General features: G+C 43.6%; 1 protein-coding gene across 1 annotated transcript in view; it reads left to right on the top strand.

Annotated features, from left to right (window-relative positions):
• The window catches only part of LOC311233973 (zinc finger MIZ domain-containing protein 1-like), a 297,273-nt gene extending 283,130 nt beyond the window's left edge, over positions 1-14,143 (top strand). The window contains exons 14-23 of the mRNA XM_084321040.1: positions 1,778-1,919; positions 4,841-5,051; positions 7,969-8,074; positions 8,493-8,653; positions 11,035-11,102; positions 11,322-11,390; positions 12,127-12,380; positions 12,615-12,814; positions 13,298-13,576; positions 13,801-14,143. Of these exons, the coding sequence (XP_084177166.1) occupies positions 1,778-1,919; positions 4,841-5,051; positions 7,969-8,074; positions 8,493-8,653; positions 11,035-11,102; positions 11,322-11,390; positions 12,127-12,380; positions 12,615-12,814; positions 13,298-13,576; positions 13,801-13,908 (1,598 nt within the window). The 3' untranslated portion in view covers positions 13,909-14,143. The remainder of the gene's footprint in view (positions 1-1,777; positions 1,920-4,840; positions 5,052-7,968; positions 8,075-8,492; positions 8,654-11,034; positions 11,103-11,321; positions 11,391-12,126; positions 12,381-12,614; positions 12,815-13,297; positions 13,577-13,800) is intronic.
• The last annotated feature ends 7,633 nt before the right edge of the window (positions 14,144-21,776 follow it).

The following is a 21,776-nucleotide window of genomic DNA, read 5'->3' on the forward strand; positions in this document are numbered from 1 at the left end:
GTCGAAGCGGATTGTTTTTTAATCGGTTCATTTCCGTTTTATACCATTTTGAAAAACGCTTGTTTTATGAAAGTTCCAGAACATTTCAGAAGATTCTGTGATAATCGCCCTTTAGTGGAATATACTGGAATACACCCAAAAAAATCATTTTTCGGCCTATTTATGAATCGTTTTCAAATAAATGCTAGATTATCGATAGTATGTGTACTTATGCACGCTATAGAAGCGGGCTGAAAAATCGATTATCCATTTCCTGATCAGCACACACGCACACACACACACATAGGGCCCACGTTGATATATAGGTGAAAAAAGTTCTGATTATCCCAAGACTGGTAAAATAGATTCCTTACCTCAGATCAGATGTTCTCCAAAAAGATTATTCCAATTCCTGATCGCCATTCCAAATATCGATCGCGTTTATTGATCCAATGCTGGGTACTGTAAACACACATTCTCCGCTGTTCTGCGTCTCGGCAATGACTGCAGTAGGCTCGGGTTACTTGTCTGAGAAGTAAAATGAGGAAGCAGGATTTATTTTTCTCCATGCTTTTCATTCAATCCGATCCAAAGGGGTGCAGTACCTCTAGGAGAGACGATAGGGGGCGGTATTTCCCCAATGGAGCTCAGACATAGACCCAGTGGTAACGGGAGGCTAGATTGATGAAATATGAATGGAAATCGCTAATAAATAAAAAATAAAACGATTAAACGACGAGATTTCTCAACGTTGGCACTCAACGGTCGGCATGAACTAACGAGATTTCTCGTCGTTGGCACTGAAAGTGTTAAAAGTGTAATTGTCAGCTAGCTGACATTACATTATAGCATCATAAGCTATTGATAATATTAGCTAACATTAAGGGCGGCTACGTGGCGTAGTGGGCAAGGCGCTCGCCACGAAATCTGGAGACGCTGGGCTTGCCTGTTCGAGCCCAGCGCTCCACATTTGCTTTCAGTTTAGCTGGTCGTCCGTACTAATACACATTGGCCGTATTAGGGGGTGGGAAACTGATGGGTGGGGATCGGGCGTTGTGGACAGCGACTCCTACAGGTCGGTTGGTGCGCCTGCGCAGTAGAATCAGGAAGTGTCGGGGGCAGCGTGAGCCTCCCACGCGTTACTCCTCGCCACTGAGAGATCGAGCTGCGCAGGTGAAAAGATGCGACTGCTGTTACCTCAAGTACCGGAGGGGACTTGTGCTATGTATGACTTAGTCCACATTGCAGCCGGCTTGTGGGAGGCAAGAAACAGCGTTCGTGACAGGGGAGGGTTGAATTGGATGATACGAAATTGGGATGGGAGAAAATATAGAAAATGGGAGAAAAAGTGGATAAAAAAAAATATTAGCTAACATTAGCTAACTTGCTTGTTAATCAACTTTCTTGACTTGCAAAATGTTGTTTTTAAATTGACAAACGGCATATGTGTAATTCATGGCACAACTCAAATGGGATCTTTTAGTTTTCAACGAGCACCAGTGGCATTTACCCTCCTCTCACGCGAAAGCAATATACGTTTTACATAACATCATAGTGAAATAGGCCATGCATGCAGTATATCTGCTATTGTGGAAAGCATGCGAATATGTCAAACAAACACAGCCAAAATAATTACGTTTTTGTTTTTGTCCTGAGCTGCAGCCGTTTCATAATGGCAGGGAAATCAATATGAGGTCTTGTGCTCCTGGCACTTCTCTGCTCTGTGTTTTTACTATAAAACACATAACCCTATAGCAATCACAGTTAAATAAAACCCTCACTTTCTGTCCTATCCCAGCCAACCCCAACGAGGAGCTGCGGTTGACGTTCCCGGTCCGAGACGGGGTGGTGTTGGAACCGTTCCGCCTGGAGCACAACCTGGCCGTCAGCAACCACGTCTTCCACCTGCGGCCCTCCGTCCATCAAACCCTCATGTGGAGGTACAGGACAGTACAGTACTATTTGTGTCTCATTACACGTATATGTACATACTTACCAACTGTTTCGCCTGTTTTATAGCAACACTACTATCACAGACATCTAAGAAGAATCCCCCTTGAACGGCCTTCCTAAGGTTTCTCCCCTCCACATTGCCTGTGGTGCTTTTTTACTATTGCTACGGTTTTTAGTGAGTTTTTCCTTACCTTCGCGTGGGGTATGTCTGGGAGTGTTGCATTTATAATATATATTTTGGATTTCATGGTGTTTCTTGTTTTGTTCTTGATTTATTGCGATGTTTCTTCTTGACTTGTGTTAAAGAAGACGTGTCCGGCCCATGGGGACATTAACGTGTGTTGTCGTGCCTTACAAATACATTTTATTTGATTTGATTTACAGCGGGCCTGCCAACGCTGGAGTCGTTACTCGTATCTCCCAGTGTGATTATAGTACACACACATACATGTATTCCGAGGCAGACGGTAGAAGACTGTGGTTGTGTACAGTGGGAAACGGCCTGGTGGAATTGAGTTAATGATGAATCACTAGTCATTTGCGTCAGGTACACAAGGTCCCTGCTCAGGGGCCAGTCTTGACAACGTCGTCAGCGCTGGGGTTTGAGCTTCTGTGGTAACTGTGCGACTACAATCGCCCACTCAACCCAGCTGCTTGTGTGTGTTGTTTATCGTGGTTAATAAGGGATTAAGTTGCTCTCTAAACAATGTTTCCCCTCACATTATGTTGCCAGAGACTTGACGTAATTAAATAGGCTAATGAACTTGGTATTAAGTGAAGTGAAATCAGCAGTGGAATAGTGCGTGTGCGGACATTTCTCTCCTCCTGCATTGATTATACTCTGCTCTTCCAGCACCTTTATTCAAACTCCTTCAAACCCACACAGATGACGACGTATAGCGTATGACGTATATCATGCCAGTTAGGGTACCTTGTGTACACGGTTTACTTTACGTTACTCATAGTATATATTCAGATTCTAATTCTTTATTGCCCATTGTAACATAATATAACTGATACTGAGAGTTGTACCCTACCTGCTGACTTGTTGTCATACAGAATTTGTAAGTCGCTTTGGATAAAAGCATCAGCTAAATGACCAAATGTAAATGTGATACATACAGACCCTCATCTGCACCTTTGATTACATGCTACTTTCTCATATTCTTTCAGAGTTAATTAGATTGTTTACGCTTATTACTTATTTATTATTGCCTATATTTTTTTTTGATCCACTTTTTCTCCCATTTTCTATATTTTCTCCCATCCCAATTTCGTATCATCCAATTCAACCCTCCCCTGTCACGAACGCTGTTTCTTGCCTCCCACAAGCCGGCTGCAATGTGGACTAAGTCATACATAGCACAAGTCCCCTCCGGTACTTGAGGTAACAGCAGTCGCATCTTTTCACCTGCGCAGCTCGATCTCTCAGTGGCGAGGAGTAACGCGTGGGAGGCTCACGCTGCCCCCGACACTTCCTGATTCTACTGCGCAGGCGCACCAACCAACCTGTAGGAGTCGCTGTCCACAACGCCCGATCCCCACCCATCAGTTTCCCACCCCCATAATACGGCCAATGTGTATTAGTATGAACGACCAGCTAAACTGAAAGCAATGTGGAGCGCTGGGCTCGAACAGGCGAGCCCAGCGTCTCCGCATTCGTGGCGAACGCCTTGCCCACTACGCCACGTAGCCGCCCTATTATTGCCTATATTTATGTATTTTTACTATTACCATGCCCATACCTGTACCCCCCCCATACCATGCTGCTATGACACCCACATTTCCCCAAGGGGATCAATAGAGGAATATCTTATCTTATCTTGGTCGATCCAAGTCTGTCGTATCACTCGCTCCTTCATAGAGGTTTATTACCTGTGAAGGCTACAACACTCACCACTCTATTCTGTGTGATAAGGTCAGTTGGTCTTCACTGGCTGACAGACGTAATAATAATTGGTATCTGTACATGTATAAAGCTCTGCTCTGTAAACTACCATCCTATATGTCATCTATGTTGCACTGGAATACTGGTCCATGCAGAATGCACTCCAGACTAGGGGTGGGGGGGGAAATCGATACGTAGTAGTATCGCGATACTTTGTATGGCGATACTGTATCGATACAGGGACGCCAAGTATCGATATTTAATTATTCGTTAAAAAAAATTATTTCTTTTTTTGTATAAGGAAATGTCCTTTTATTCATTTCAATACCTGTAATAGTACAGTAGTCCAAACACACGCACACGTGTGCATTCAGTTAAGTTGGAATATGACTGTAATACAAACAGTTCAGTTTGTCAGGTACATGCAACACAGATTACAGTGTTTACATCTGTCTGCTTGAGAAAATCCCATGTTCTGCAATAAAAATTATTGAAGTGAGATGAACAGACTAAACTTTATTTTATTAGATAAAACCTGTTGACAAAGTTTTACTTTGCAGTTGAAAAAAGGTAATAAATCGCAATATATCGCAATATTAATATCGCAATACTCAGCATATCGCAATATATTTAGTATCGCAATACTATCGTATGGTGACTCAAGTATCGTGCTAGTATCGTATCTCTCTGGTGATTCCCACCCCTACTCCAGACTGTCAGGCTCTTGTTGTGCCTCATGCTAGGACTGAACATGGAAAGACTGCTTTTAGTGTCGATGCAGCGCCATCATGGAATCACTTCCATCTTGAGCTAAATTTGAGTTCCCTCGTTCCTCTTGGATGTGTTTCCTTCGGCCGTATAACCGTTCTGTTTTAATAGTTTATTAGTATTTTCTTTTTTATTTGTTTGGATTTGTTGACGCCAACATGTAAACTCGGCGTCATTGAAAATGAAGGTCCCCCTCACTTGACTTTAAAAAAAAAGTGTCTTCTTGTCCTCCGGTTCATGCCGTACGTACAGGTCAGACCTGGAGCTGCAGTTTAAGTGCTACCACCACGAGGACCGGCAGATGAACACCAACTGGCCCGCCTCCGTCCAGGTCAGCGTCAACGCCACGCCGCTCACCATCGAGAGGGGAGACAACAAGACGTCCCACAAGCCCCTGCACCTGAAGCACGTCTGTCAGCCGGGACGGAACACCATCCAGATCACTGTCACCGCCTGCTGCTGTGTGAGTCCACTGTTTAGTGTACATCTCCATATCTGTCATAATGTAGTACTACTATAGTGCATACAGTACTAGTGCACTGTTCTCCATATCTATCGGCACAATGTACTACTACATAGAGTACTAGAAATGCCATCATATTATAAAAGAAATACACACGTGTTTTTCATGCAAAGTATTTAACTTATACATTCTCTGTGAAAATAATGTAGAGAGAGAGTTTTTTTTTGCACCATCTGTTCTGTAGGCCTACTAACCCTGTCTCTTGTCTCTGTCTGTCCAGTCCCATCTGTTCTGTAGGCCTACTAACCCTGTCTCTTGTCTCTGTCTGTCCAGTCCCATCTGTTCTGTAGGCCTACTAACACTGTCTCTGTTTGTCCAGTCCCATCTGTTCTGTAGGCCTACTAACACGGTCTCTTGTCTCTGTCTGTCCAGTCCCATCTGTTCTGTAGGCCTACTAACACGGTCTCTTGTCTCTGTCTGTCCAGTCCCATCTGTTCTGTAGGCCTACTAACCCTGTCTCTTGTCTCTGTCTGTCCAGTCCCATCTGTTCTGTAGGCCTACTAATACGGTCTCTTGTCTCTGTCTGTCCAGTCCCATCTGTTCTGTAGGCCTACTAACACGGTCTCTTGTCTCTGTCTGTCCAGTCCCATCTGTTCTGTAGGCCTACTAACACGGTCTCTTGTCTCTGTCTGTCCAGTCCCATCAGTTCTGTAGGCCTACTAACACGGTCTCTTGTCTCTGTCTGTCCAGTCCCATCTGTTCTGTAGGCCTACTAACACGGTCTCTTGTCTCTGTCTGTCCAGTCCCATCTGTTCTGTAGGCCTACTAACACGGTCTCTTGTCTCTGTCTGTCCAGTCCCATCTGTTCTGTAGGCCTACTAACACGGTCTCTTGTCTCTGTCTGTCCAGTCCCATCTGTTCTGTAGGCCTACTAACACGGTCTCTTGTCTCTGTCTGTCCAGTCCCATCTGTTCTGTAGGCCTACTAACACGGTCTCTTGTCTCTGTCTGTCCAGTCCCATCTGTTCTGTAGGCCTACTAACACGGTCTCTTGTCTCTGTTTGTCCAGTCCCATCTGTTCTGTAGGCCTACTAACTAGGGATGCACCGATACCGATTGTTCAACTAACACAATCGGCCGATACCGATACCGATATTTGTGGCAAAAAAATAATAATATATATATGTTTTTTTTTTTTTTTTTTTTTTTTTTTTTTATGAAACTACTGTATATTTGTATGTCTCTAAATGTTTTGATGAATTGAAAATGGAGGACCCTTATGTAAAAAAAGCTGAAAGTCTTTTTCTGGTCTTCATCCTCCAGTCCACTGAGCTGTACTGTATTGTACCCATTCTGCAATCTGCCAATAAAGTTCTCAATCAATCAATCAGACAAATGCATAGAAAAGCTCCCACCATAACCATATAACAAAAAATTATATTATTGTTTATGAAAATGTTTTAGCCCTATGCTTGACTATTATTTTAGCCATGGCAACAAATAAAATAATAATAATAAAATGAATAAATAAAATATTAAATAAATAAATAAATAGGCTACACGTCTCTCTTTTTGTGTTACAAATTGTGCTCACCGATATGAACATAGGCCTCTTTACTTACTTAAAAAAAGGAAACATCAAGAAATATGTTTATGGTATTAATTCCACCATGCCATGGTGCACTATCTCTCTCTCTATGACTCTGCTCTCAACCAAAGCAATGCAACGGAACAATTTTGATTGACAGTCGATTCTGCCAATTACATCACACCGCTTGCACCCGCCTCCTGCTGTTCTTACCACCAATCGGCAAGCGCGTATTTGTTTTATACTTCCGCTATGTCCGCCATTGATTTTGACAAGAGCTAACAACAAAGCTACTAACGTTAGCTCCCCGCGGCCGACAAGTAGATTACCAGCGCTCCGCAGGATGACTAAACGAGGCATAATGATTTTACTGCAACGAATGTTATAATAAAAGCCTTTCCATACATCTGTCTGATTGAAAACTTTATTAACAGACCGCAGAATGGGCACAACTCAGCACAGGCTGAGATATGAATGAGCAATGCTTGCTATCTATCTAGGTCGTCCTCGGACGTTGTTATGGTCCGGTAAATACGCTGATGCTATTGAACGTGTAACTATATAACGTTAATGCCACAAAACGAAAGCCTTTGTTAATCATAAGTAGTAACTTTGATGCAGTAGCGTGTGTGTGGGGGCGGCGTTGTGCAGGTCGCTTTTTCAAAGTTTTAACTAGGGATGTCCGATATTATCGGCCTACCGATATTATCGGCCGATATCGGCATTCAAATGTGATATCGGAAAATATCGGTATCGGTTTTCAAAAAAATATATATATATTTACATTTCTATAGAAATTATGTCCGATATTATCGGCCGATATCGGCATTAAAATGTGATATCGGTTGATATCGGTATCGGAAATTAAGAGTTGGACAATATCGGTATATCGGTATCGGTAAAAAAGCCAATATCGAGCATCCCTAGTTTTAACGTGTGGGCCAGATTGACGCGACACAAATTGATGGATATTTATCGGCTACTGCCATCGGCACATTTGAGCTTATCGGGCCGATAGGCCGATGGCAGTCAACAAGGCACTTATCGGCCGATACCGATACCCGACCGATATATCGGTGCACCCCAACTAACACGGTCTCTTGTCTCTGTTTGTCCAGTCTCAGCTGTTCTGTAGGCCTACTAACACGGTCTCTTGTCTCTGTTTGTCCAGTCCCATCTGTTCTGTAGGTCTACTAACACTGTCTCTTGTCTCTGTCTGTCCAGTCCCATCTGTTCTGTAGGCCTACTAACACTGTCTCTTGTCTCTGTCTGTCCAGTCCCAGCTGTTCTGTAGGCCTACTAACACGGTCTCTTGTCTCCGTGTGTCCAGTCCCATCTGTTTGTCCTGCAGCTGGTCCACCGGCCGTCTGTCCGATCCGTCCTCCAGGGTCTCCTGAAGAAGAGGCTCCTGCCTGCAGAGCACTGCATCACCAAGAGTACGTCTTATATATCTGTTGTCTTATATTGTTCTCCTTTATATATCTGATCGCATGTCAAGGTTGAATACACAAGATGACACCAGCCTCTGTTCATTATTTACCTTGAAATTAAGGATTTTGGATACATTGGATACATTTTGGATAAATCATTAATGTCACCTAATGTTCACTGTTCAATATTTCCAAAGTACACGTCATCCTCAAACATATTATGTTTAGTTGTATTAGATCTTATAGGCAAAGATCTTAAGACAACTTCAGTTGTCTTTACTGTGACGGGGAGCATTTACTGACGTCCCAGCAATCCATTTGTAATAGTGAGTTTCTGTGAATATTCCATTTTTGGAATGAAACTTTTCAGATGATGCTTATGATTTACAGCAGAATAGCCTTTAATCCTCGTTCCTCTGTGCAGTCAAGAGGAACTTCAGCAGCGTAGCAGCCTCGGCGGGAAACACCACTCTGAACGGGGAGGACGGCGTGGAGCAGACGGCCATCAAAGTCTCCCTCAAGTGTCCAATCACCTTCAGACGAATCCAGCTACCTGCACGAGGACACGACTGCAAACACGTGCAGGTAGGTACCACTGAGGGGTGTTTGGTCCATCTACATTATGTTTGACTGACAGAAGCTATCATGTGGGAATAATGACTTCTACCTCCACTCTGGAACGAGGGTCAGCCTTTACCGCTCATCGTATCTCGTCCTCTGTCTTACCACATAAGTGCGTGAGAAAACCACTGTTTTACACACAGCGATACCCATCAACCATGTAGGGCCCAGCCAAATTGATCCATTGTGGCTGTCCGTTTGCATTTGTTTTTACTTATGTTCAGTGAGGAGAATCTGCCAGATTCGTAACCATTTTGACAGAAAATTGGCAGCGAGAATGAACTTTTGGAAGTGACGGATACGGAAGCTGTTGTTTCTTGCAAACCAAAATACTATACGTTATACTTATATCACATGCATGAGCCTGGTCTCTTTTGAAAGATAACATTCTGAAGTTTCCGATACAATAAAGAAAATTTACTTTTAGTGCTAATGAAATAGAGTAACATAGGTCTGAACTTGAGTTGAACTTGAACTTGTGTACTCACATTTTTCTGTAGTAGTTGCAATATCCAAAAGTATTTCCCCAAAAATGTGTATGGTTGAGAAACCTGGGTCCATAGCCTGAAGTCTTGTATAGTACATGTCCAAATTTCATACAAATCCGTTCAGAAATGAGTGATTAGGAGCGATTTGGGTAAAAAGCAAAAAAAAAAGAAAAACTCTGCAGGTTTCAGTTATCTCATAGACTCCAATGCATTGGTTTTTTCTCTTCCTGTTTTCCCTCGTGACTTTTCACCTAGATCCCTGATTCGCTCATCCCCAGGTGGGGTATCATTAGAAAGCCACACTCATTGCTTACAACCCTGTCCAATAATTTTCGAGATCGCCAAATGATTGACGGAGCTGGAGTCGTGGTATTCGAAAAAAATAAAAGTCTGCCGTGTACTTTGGCGCACGCCTCACATATTGGCATGTAACTCGAGAACCGCTGCAATCGACAGGCAACAAATAGGGCTTTAATTCGATATATATATTGTATAAATGCGCCAGTGGGCAAATCGTCCTCAAGAGGGCCCGTATACGGGCCGTTGCATGTTAACAATTTCAGCTCCGGACCCGAGTATAGTCGGGTTAACTCGCCGAACGTTCGGCGCCAGACCCGAGTATAGTCGGGTTTTGGTCGTTATTTCTTTTATTCTCTATTCCCATTGATTATCCATCCAGGGAGTCTGATGTTATCATTGGGAAATGGGTCTGAGATCACAAACGTCCAAACGCCGCCTGCCGTCTTGGGGCCGGTATTGCACATCCTTTGAAACTCTCTGGCTTGGGCTGTGCGTCTATCTAAAAAGTCCGGTCCGGCTTTTCCTTGTCGGGCAGGACAAGCGTTTATAACACATGGATTGAGGAGAATCAATCACTCCTGGTTCATGTTCTTTGGTGGATTATGTTGGCAACACGATCAACATCAATACTTGGAATGGCAATCAGATGATTGGAATATTCTTTTTGGAGTACATCCTAGTCAAGGTAAGGGATATATGGTATCAATCTTGCGTTGATCCAAGAATCCATTCACTGAGATCCGACCGTTGGTGGCGATCAAAGCATGGAAATATAATAATAATACATAATACTGATAATATAGCGTTGATTTCAGATTGATTGTTGATACAGGCGAGAAACGCCATGGTTTTTAGTGAAATGCACTAAACGCTGCATAGCATTGTTTTCTGGGATTAGACAGGATTACTCTAAAACTATACTCGTATTCACCACGGTATAAAACGGGAATGTATGGATGACATTTTTTTTTCTTTTTCACAAATTGAACGATAGATACTCGATGTCAAATGGGCAATAGTATTATATCCATAGCTATTATATTTAATATAGTTTGAGCCCTGCAAACACGCCATGTATTCCTATTCTTTAAAGCGGTGGCCTTCTTACCACACGGTACACAGCGACCTCTGGCGTCCAATGAGTTAAGAGGTTAAACTGGACTTTGAAGAAATCTATACCCATTGCACACATTGCACACAGCAATGTAGTCATGCAGCGACACACACACATGCAATGGCCGGGAAAATGTGGGGTCGCCCATCCTGTCGTCCTTCCCCCCCGAGGGCAGCAGGGAGCAGACATGAGGCCGCGCCAGGCAGGGACCAATCCAAGTGCTCCTGCCCGTCTTAGTCAGGGACGTGACAGCATCAGCTATCTGTTCTACATGTTTTTCCATTGGGTTTATCTCTTTTTCTGGAGGGGAAACTCTTGCGAGCACGGGACCTTCTTGCTGTGAGGCGTTGAAGAAGTGTTGAGAAACCGTGTCGGTGGACCGCGTCGCTGAGATGAAACGCTGTGATGACGTTGTGCTCACGTGTGACGTTTGTTCTCCACAGTGCTTTGACCTGGAGTCCTATCTGCAGCTCAACTGTGAGAGGGGAACGTGGCGGTGTCCGGTATGCAAGTACGTCCAGAGACATCTCCATCTAGCACACAAATGTGTACATGTATACCACGAAATGTCTTTAATACGATACCTCTCTCTCTCTCTCTCTCTCTCTCTCTCTCTCTCTCTCTCTCTCTCTCTCTCTCTCTCTCTCTCTCTCTCTCTCTCTCTCTCTCTCTCTCTCTCTCTCTCTCTCTCTCTCTCTCTCTCTCTCTCTCTCTCTCTCTCTCTCCTCAGTAAAACAGCGTTATTAGAGGGTCTTGAGGTGGACCAGTACATGTGGGGAATCCTCAATGCCATCCAGAAGTATGTTTCCCCTCTTTAATTCATCCTGAATCCTAAGATTGATGTTGAGAAATAAATAGAAAACTACAGTAGTAGTTGCTATAGTAGTAAACTACAGAGACAGTCGGAAGGGAATGTACACAGCCAAATGTGAACATGAAAATAATAAAAATATAAAGATGAGAGGTTGAAGAATCATAAGCTCAGGCATGCCAATGAAATTACTTAGAAATGCACGTGGTAGGCGGCTAGGTGGTGCAGTGGGCAAGGCGCTCACCACCAATGCAGGAGACGCTGGGTTCGAGCCCAGCTCTCCACATTGCTATCAGCTTGGCTGGTCATTCATACTAATACAATTGGCAGTATTAGGGGGTGGGAAGCTGATGGGTGGGGATCGGACGTTGTGGACAGCGACTCCTACAGGTCGGTTGGTGCGCCTGCGCAGCAGAATCAGGAAGTGACGGGGGCGGCGTGCCCTCCAAACGCAGACCCCCGATGCTGAGAGATCGCGCTGTGCAGGTGAAAAGATGCGACGGCTGCCTCCTCGTGTACCGGAGGGGACACGTGATGCAAGGCTTAGTCCACATTGCAGCCGGCTTGTGGGAGGCATGGCCTAACAGCGTTCGAGACAGGGGAGGGTAGAATTGGACAATACGAAATTGGGATGGGAGAAAAATAGAAAATGGGAGAAAAAAGTAGATAAAAAAAAAAAAATGCACGCAGTGACATATCCTCTGCTCGTCATCCTCTGCTGTAGTTCGGAGTTTGAAGAGGTCACGATCGACCCGACGTGTAGCTGGAGACCCGTCCCCATAAAGTCTGAGCTGCACATCAAGGAGGACCCCGACGGGCCGCTGGCCAAGCGCTTCAAGACCATGAGCCCCAGCCAGATGACCATGCCCAACGTCATGGAGATGATAGCCCAGTTGGGCCCCATATCCGGCCCCGGCCCGTACCCCTCGCACCCCGCACAGCACCCCGGAGGGAATGGGGGAGATTACCCAGGACCAGGTAACAAACACAGTCCTAGAACAGGAACTATGGGTTTATGTCTACTATGGAATGGGATAAGTGTGTCACCCTATGATATCCTTTCCCGCTACGATCTGATAACAGTGGCTTACATGCGCCTTCTATGTAAATCGTTTTTGTTTTTGAACATTTTTGAAACCTCAATGAAACCTTCTGATGTCAGCAAAACCAATGTGCAATCCCAAAGAAAAGTGTTTGTTTTTGTCCCTCAAGGCAATAGTTACCATGGCCACGGGAATTTTGACTTCCCTCACTGTAACCCCTCGGGAGGTGGTGGAGGAGGAGGAGGAGGTGGGGGGGGAGGTCCCCCCATGAGTGACTTCATGCACGGCCCCCAGCTTTCCCACCCTCCAGACGCGCAAGGTGGTCTCCTGTCCCAGGACAAGCCCCTCAACCACGGCATGGCTGACTCAGTAAGTCTGGTGCACGCCCAAGCCCACTCGCTTTACTCTGCCATTATCCCCAGTTGAGGTTAGGTGAGGATTATATCTCTTGTTAAGTCTACTGCCGCACCAGGGCTGCTTGTGTTTCCACCAGCTGGGTTGATTTTGTTCCCAGCATATTTTGATAGAGCAGTGGGTGTGTGTTGGACAGCCTGTTCTCTCCACAGGGGGTGGAGAGGGTCTACAAACAGTCTGTGTCAGACTCAACAAACTACTTAAATGACATCTCACCTCGCTGAACCTTGTACTTTTTAGCCAGCATGCATGCTCAGTTGTGCTCACATGCTCATACTGTTACTGCTGTGCTAGGTCATAGCTGTATATGTCTGCTTTCCATCCAGAAGGCCTGTTCCATATTATTCACGCCGGGACTCATTGCGCTTTTCCTCTCTTTCCTTCCACACCTACCCCTTCTTTCATTTCTCTCTGTTTCTCTATGCCCCCCCCCCCTAGATGTCCCATGCCGATCATCAGTCTCATAATTCCATGCAGCAGAGCTTGCATGTGTCTCCGCACCCTGGCAACCAATCAGGGCAGCCCTTGCATCACAGCGGCCAGCAGTCAGGGCAGCCGTTACACCACAGTGGCCAATCGTCGCAGCCGCCCCGCCAGTCGCAGCCTCATCCTCAGCAACCCGGGCAGAACAGTCACCCCCACGGCGATCTGAACTTTAACCCTTCAGATGGCCCAATGGGTCCGGGGAGCCAGGATATGCCCGAACCCTCCCTGGATGTAAGTGTGTCTGTATGATGTTGCAGCGCTACTGCTATAAGCTAAGCCTCGTCTGCCGCAGCTTGTCTCATCCCTTTGCTGTGTGCTCTCGTTCGGTTGGATCCCTGGCGATTCCTTTTGAAGCAATGATTGCTGTGTCACTGTTGCGAATGCACAGCATGAGATCTGCATTTCAGACAAGTTTAAAAACTCACAGCCTCTTCCTTCCTTCCCTCCTTCCACAGCTGCTTCCAGAGCTGGCCAACCCAGACGAGCTCCTCTCCTACCTGGACCCCCCCGGCCTTCCCAGCAATAGCAACGACGACCTCCTCTCCCTCTTTGAGAACAACTGAACCCTGTCACTTCCCCCCCTCCAACACACACACACACACACAAGGGAGCTGTGATGTGTTTTGCCGTCTGTCCACAGACACTCCATTGGCCTCCAAGCAGACGGCTCAGGCAGTTCCCCTACGCGCACATACACACATACTGACGCACAGTTTGTCGATGCTCAAGGAGGCCACGACGCCTCGCCAGGTGACCCCAGCGTGACCCGGCGAGGGTGGAGGCCGGAGCAGCCACACATATCCTCACTCCCTTGTCCCTGGTGTAAAGATTCCACCCCCCACCCACCCCTCCTGATTCTCAACACACCATCCACAGCCATGTTGGCTGGCACTAATGATATTATATATACATATATGATATCTGTGACTGTTTAAAAGGAAACTGTGCAGCTATAATCAGTTCATGTGTTCGTAACACAGAGGAGAGAGAGAGCGAGAGAGATGAAGAGAGAGAGAGAGAGAGAAAGAGCCCTGCGCCGGCTTTAGGAAAAAGTGTTGTAGCTTTTTTTTTTTATTACAATTTTCCTTTTGTGAAAAAAAGAAGAAGAAAAAAGAGAGAGAGACAAGAATGGGAGGGGGGAGACAAAGGGAGTAAAAAGGGAGTGTTTTTATCCTGTTTGGAGTGAATTCTTCCAAAACCTTTGGCATATAGGCCACACCCCCTTTCGACCCCTTCTTCCCCAGTGTGTTGAGTTTCCAGTCGGACTTGTGTTTGCTGTCAGCCTGAGACTGCAGCACCACCCGCACCACAACCAGAGCACTGATAGGACAAGCCAAGATGTCCTCGCGATGTCATCAGAGGAACAAGCACTGTTCCCTGGCATGATTCTGCAATTAAATGTAGTGTGTGTGTGTGTGTGTGCGTGTGTGTGTGTATGTGTGTGTGTGTGTGTGTGTGTGTGTGTGTGTGTAAGTAAGTGTGTAATTGTGTGTGTGTGTGTGTGCGTGCGTGCATGTGTGCATGTGCGCACAAGTGCGAATGCAAATCCATGCGCGCACATGTTTGCGTGTGCGTGACCATGTGTGTGCATGTCGGTACGCTTGCATGCGTCTATGAATGATGAATGAGAGATAAATTAATTAATGAGAGCGAGAGAGAGAGAGAGAACCTGTACACCATAAGTACTGTGCTGTTTCAGTGCATCTGCCCTTATTTCTTCTCGTCATTCTACCCCTTTATTGACCTATATCAAGCCCCGCCCCCTTTTCTTGATCCTCTTGATCCTCCAATCACAAGTTGTGATTGGAGGATCAAGAAAGAAGGGCGGGACTTGAAATAGGTATATTGTTACTGTAACTGTCTTTCCCTCCTCTGCTTCACTACCATTTCTGTTCAGAAGTGCATGTGTGCCAATGGCTCCTGTTGTTCTAATCTAGTCTAGTCTAAACATGCTTTATCAAATTTAATTTTAACCCCCACCCCACCCTGCCATAATTATATTTATTGTGTTCTCGCAAATTAATGTGAATGTTATTCTGAAGTTCTTTTATTTTATTTTATTTTTTTGTTTTTTTGTTATATAAATGTATTTTATTATTGTCCCACTTTTTAAAGTAATTAATCAGATACACGTCTCACCAAAGTTGTCCGATGTTTTTTTTTTTTTTTATAATAATAAGGGGTTGGCCTGGATATCCTGTTTGCAGAAAGTTATAAAATCGCTGTATTTGATAGGAAAAAAAGAACCCCTGTGTGATTGTATTTGGACCTTTTCATTGTTTTGTTACTGTTGACCTACATGAGTCATCTTTTTGGAAGAACATGAAGCATGCATGATCCAATAATTTTTCTAGAGCTGTCGTGTGTTATAAACCCTTTGTGAATATACTTAATGATGACTGCACAGTACTGTCTGGTGTCAGCAACTAGTACTGTGCGTCTATCAATGACTGCACATTAATGCCTGTACACACATTGTACACACACACAAGCACACATACATAGTCAACCCTTAATAAATACCCATTATTGTAGTGAATCAATCAAAATGCCCCCTCACTGGCCTTGCATTAAATACCTGCGTGTTGTTGTACTGTTCCAAATTCCCATAACCCTGTGATGATAATGCATTGAAGAAACAATTTATAGAATTTGACAGAATCTGAAATACTCAAGAGAGAATGGGAATTGCTTCTGTAAAAGGGTTTTATTTAAAAAGTATATACACGTCTTGTCAGCTTTTTACAAAGGTTTCTTTTCTGTCTGAAAGATTGTTAATGCAGCTTAGAGGTCCAAAATCCCCCAAAATTATATTATTCGTTTTTTATTATTGGAACAAGTGACCTCATCATCTGTATTTTAAAGTGAGAATGTGCAAAAATGTCCTCTGGATGTCCTCTGGATTTTTAACCTGATATGAGCTTTTGATAACCGTGCTTTGCAAAAACAAAACATTAATTGTGTATGAGTGTTGTTTGTATTTTCATCACATTTTATATTGTTTCAAGTTTTAAATTATTATAATTTTTTTGTCCAGTGTTTTTATGATAGTCATAATTTGGTTTACAGAATTGTATGCAGTAAATTTATTTGAAATATTTGTTGTAGACTTAAAAGTCTCCCCCCCCCCCCCCCCCAATTGAAATGCTTTCTCTACCATTTCAGTACATAAATATGGCTAGACTGGTTTCCAACGCTGATCAAATCACCTGCATATATACAGTAACACAGTTGAAGACATTCTGTTGTTTGTTTTTTGTATGTTTTATTTGTTGAAGACAATGCACTGCCACGTTGGGATATGATATGTTCCTACACAGTGTGTTACAGTAATAATTATGTTTAACCCTCCGCTCACTCACATTCAAATTGAGAGTGGTCTTTGAGGCTCACGGCCGCGTCGCAACCTGTACAGTTTTAGTTTGTCATCGGAGATTTGGTCTGTGAATCGAGAAGAAAATGCAATTAACATGGTAACATGAAATAGGAGTTGGAGGCACCCCCACCCCCTCCCTTTCTGCTGTGTCCCTATCATGCAAGAGAAGGACGTTTGGGGGGTGGGGGGCTGTAAGGGATGCATGTACATAATGTAAATGACAAATAGAGACACGTTAACAGAAATGTATTCATTTTCTCCGGGGGGAAATGTGCATAGTGTATTTAGAATTTGTAAAGCTTGCATCCTCCCGTCAAGACATTGATTTTGGGAAAATGAGTCTGTGTTTGATAGCGTCTGCGCAGACCTCTCTAACCACGCCTGGTCATTTATGTAAGATACTTTATTGTACCCCCTCGTCACAGTGGGGGTTGAAGAAGAAGAAAAGAAGACACATTTGTTTTTCCTTTGTGTAATATTAAACTTCTGTGTATTTCTCTATTACCTGTGTACTTTATAAAGGTGCTACAAAATAATGAAGACCCTTTTGAGACATAATTGGGACTTGGAGACATGGAGCCTTGAGGGGCTCCTAAAGATTGTTTCCAAATTTACAGTTTGTACAATTTTGTCAAATTTACAGTTTTTATGCAATTTGGCAAAATATGCTATAAAGGTACAATCTGAAATGATTGGCACAACAGGTGGCAGTTGTCTCTTTGGTTTTGTACATTCTATGTACAATCATTTCATATTCTAAACTGGTCAGAAAAAAAGCATATTGTGATTTTTAGTCTTGCAAATCTGTATGTAGTTAGATGACGTGACATCCTAATATTTATCTAATAAATATGTATTCAGATGAAACACATTCACTGTAGTCTGTCTCTTGACATACCTGGTTCAGACGAATATTTAATCTTCAGCTTTTACCCATCAAATAATGAATTCATGGCTAATATCTGCACCACACCCTGGAATCTATTAAACAGGGTTATCGTCGTGGGAAACCGGGAACAGTTATGGAAGAATCATACAATTTTAAATGCATTGACATTCATTTGACATTAATTCATACTTTTTTAAGGGTCTTAACTCCAAGAAGTAATAGTCCAAATAATATATTTCCCAAGTAATATCGACACTGATAAATATTGGCCATGGAAATTGTGCCCAACTGTAAATAACATTCAGTCATTTTGAATTAATTGACTCACCCCAGAGCCTGTCACAGAACTCAAGGCAAATGTTTTTGATAGTGTTTCAAAACCCATATACCATTATCATCATTATGTGTGTTGATATATTTTAATTATTTAAAAGTCGGACTGAAATATATATTCAATTTGAAGGAATCCATTACAGATTACATATTCTATTCCATTTTAGATTGTACATCTGTTATGTCTTATGGAAAATGGTCTAAATGTTTTTGGTCCAAGGCCTAATCAAATGAACAAAATCAATGGTTTGTGAATAATTCTGTAATGATCAGTAGTGGGCACTCAAACAGTTGTGATGTAGGCTATATATTTTTAGGTTACTAGTATTGAGGCTAAAGGGCATCACATTATAGGTTATACCTCAAAGTTGGTGTACACGTTATGAGAGCACAGTGCCACCCATTCCACTAGAACTATAAATACTGTAGCACTACAGGAGGGGAAGGTCGGAAGGGAACTACTTCTAATCAGTACTGATACTGTTGAACCACATTTGAGATCGGACAAAGAGTCCTAAGTAGAACGCAAAAAGGAACAAGGTAGCAAGGACATGGGTAGAACAAAACAATTTGCAGACAAATGTTGCTCACCAGCTTGTTTGATTATTGGACGGGCTGTTAGAAAGTAACGTAATGCACCAGATGGTTCAAGAAGATCTGGTGAATCCATCTGCATCGCAAGGTAAGTTAGAAAGGAGACAAAGGGAAATGATCTAGCTAGCCGAAAATATATAAAATCAAGCCTTATAATCATCCGTTAGTGAAGTTCATAGTAAATGGCCTGCATTAAGCAATTAAGCAAACACCTGCTATGATAAAAATATACGTAGTAATAAGAAATAATAACCTTTCAAGGTCGGATAGATTTTCCCAACCGTCAGGGAAATTAGGGCCAGCTGGGGAAGTGATTGAAAAAACCCTATGATCCCCTCAACAACATATGATGACTTTCTATTTTAGAACCTTTTGTCTATGAAATCCCCTTGAGCAAGGCACTTAATCCCTTAACTGGTCCATTGGAGCTGCTCACTAGCCATAAGTGGCTAACAGTGGACGACTTTAGTTTAGCTGGGCAGCTTCCAAGTGTGAATAGTAGGGCATTGCTGAGAAAAGAGTATGTATGCTCAACAGATGTCCCTTGTGGGAATAGGCCTGTGGTTAAAACATTATCCATTTCAAATAAACCATAAATTAGACCATTGTAAACCCCCCAAAACCTAACTACCAGTGATCACAGTTTGTAAAAAGTATCTTGAGCTGATGCATGTTTAGAAGAACACCGCTGGGTGTCACTGTTTGGTTGCAAGAAGGCCCAAGCAAAGACCCTAATGTTTGCACTGGCCTGATAACTTGCAAATGTTGCAAATAAAAAATTGTTTAGAATACTACTCACTGGCGATTGCCGCTGCAAGGTTGTTTTATTCTGGGCCTGTCAAGAACCCAGTTTATGTATATCTGGTGTGTATCTGGATATCGAATCGGACAATGAACCTCTTGGGAGAATAATCATTGAGGTAGCTAACGTTAGCTTGCTAACACTGGCTAGCTAATGTAAAATACATTTAACGTTACTGGGCTTGCAAGCAAGAGATAGGCAGGCAGGGCAGAAGAGAGGAGTGGAGCTTACTATTGGCTGATGTCAATACCAATTAGAGCCATCAAGTTGAATACTTGATTGATTGATTGAAAATTGTATTAACAGATTGCAGAATGGGTACAATACAGTACAGCTCAATATGGCCTACACACAATTGTTAAGGGGATGCAGACCAGAGAAAGACTTTCGTCTTGTTTACACCAGGGTCCCCCATTTTCAATTCATCATAACATATATGACATACATGACATACAGATAGACAGTACTGCTACATCTATACATTCATGACATACCAGATTTACAAATACAGTACTGTTTGTGATACAAAAAGAGTAAAAAAAAAAAAAAGAGTATATACATTTGATGAAGAAACTGTACATTGGAGGGGGGGGGGGGGGGGGCGGGAAACTACATTGGAGGTGGGTGGGGTAACTGTACATTGGATTATCGACGAAACCTTACTTGGTCCCAAGAAGAGGGTCTCGTGTATTACTGGGTTAGGACATTTACTGTACATTGGAGGGGGTTGTGTTAGGACATTTACAGGGGCCAGTTTCGAATTGCAGTCTCCCGTAGGTGCTCCTTGAGAGTGGTTTTAAAAGTGGGTAGTGATTCACATTCCTTTACAGCTGAGGGCGTTCCACATTGATGTGGCATAATTGCGAAATGTGTTTAGTCCCTTGTTTGAGCCGAATCTCGGTTTAACATGATTTGTGGAGCTCCCTCTGGTGTTGTGGTTGTGGTATTCACTGACCTTTGGGAAGTATTTTGACATGTACATGGGTACCTTAGTCGTGTAGTGTATCTTGTAGACCAGGCCCATTGCAAGTTGCTGTACTCTGTTGTCTACTCTAAGCCATCCTAGGTTGTCAAAGTGGGCAGGTGTGAGGTGGGTTCTAGGAGTAAGGTCAAGCAGTAGTCTGACCAGTTTGTTTTGTGATATTTGTAATTTTGTTTTTAGCGCCTTTGTGCTTTGGTACCATGAGGTGCAAGCATAGTCGTAGTACCCTTGAATGATAATTAATCACCTGTGATACGGGTAACTAGCGTTATTGACCAATTGACAATCAAGCATTTTTTTTATTTTATTTTTTTTAACATAACAAAGTGTCAAATTAGATTTATAACATAAACATTATACATTATATACATACATTATAACATAAAAATTACATTTGTAATTTGTTTCACATTCTAACAACAGCATCTTTTCTTTCCTCCTCTCTCCCAACTGAACAATGTTGAGATAACGTCTATTATATACATTATATACATATACATTATAACATAAATTACATTTGTAATTTGTTTCACATTCTAACAACAGCATCTTTTCTTTCCTCCTCTCTCCCAACTGAACAATGTTGAGATAACGTCTATTATATACATATACATTATAACATAAAAATTACATTTGTAATTTGTTTCACATTCTAACAACAGCATCTTTTCCTCCTCTCTCCCAACTGAACAATGTTGAGATAACGTCTATTATTCAACTGTACACACAAGGTCAACGCGTATTAAGGAGGGAAAAAAACAAACCTTCTAGGGAACGGATCGTACACATCTTCTCTCGTCTTGCGAGACGGAAACCGATAAACTGGAGAATGATCAAACGTTATCTTTAACAAGTCCGGGTTAGATCAATACAGCCAGGGGTAGGTAACAGGCCTCTTCTGTTCATCCCCGTCCCGGTCCCAAACAGTGGGAACAGGAAGCCGGGGTAGGTGGGCCGGAAATGAGGTGCGGGCACACCTTCAACACAGCGCTCAAACCAGGCCATAAGGTCGCTCTGGAAGGTGATGTCGATTGGGTCGGCCATCGCCTCGCTACTGCGCCTTGTCTCCTTCCGCCTTATCTGCTCCCGCCTTATCTGCTCCTGACGGCGCGGGTCGAGTGCTGCTCGCAGAGGGGGATGCTGTGTCTTCTCAGGAGCGATGGGCGTCTGCTTCCCTTTGATTTCTGGTTGGAAGGAGGGGGGGCGGGGCCGGGGAGTCTGGGAAGCGGGAACCGCGGCGCTTCCGATCTGATCTGGGAGGCGGCAGCTTGTCAAGGGTGAGGAGTATCGCTTGTCTGGGCTTCCTGGTTCGATTCCCACTAGTATCTGCTCGCAGCATGTCTGGAGGGAGCGGGGTCACCAGCAGGCGCGGGGGCAGCATGTCTGGAGGGCGCTGGGTCACCAGCAGGTGCGGGGGCATGTCTCTCCACAGCAACATGGTTGGCACCTTGGTTG

Source organism: Notolepis coatsorum, assembly GCF_963971535.1.
Source record: "Notolepis coatsorum genome assembly, chromosome: 9".
Lineage (NCBI taxonomy): Eukaryota > Metazoa > Chordata > Actinopteri > Aulopiformes > Paralepididae > Notolepis > Notolepis coatsorum.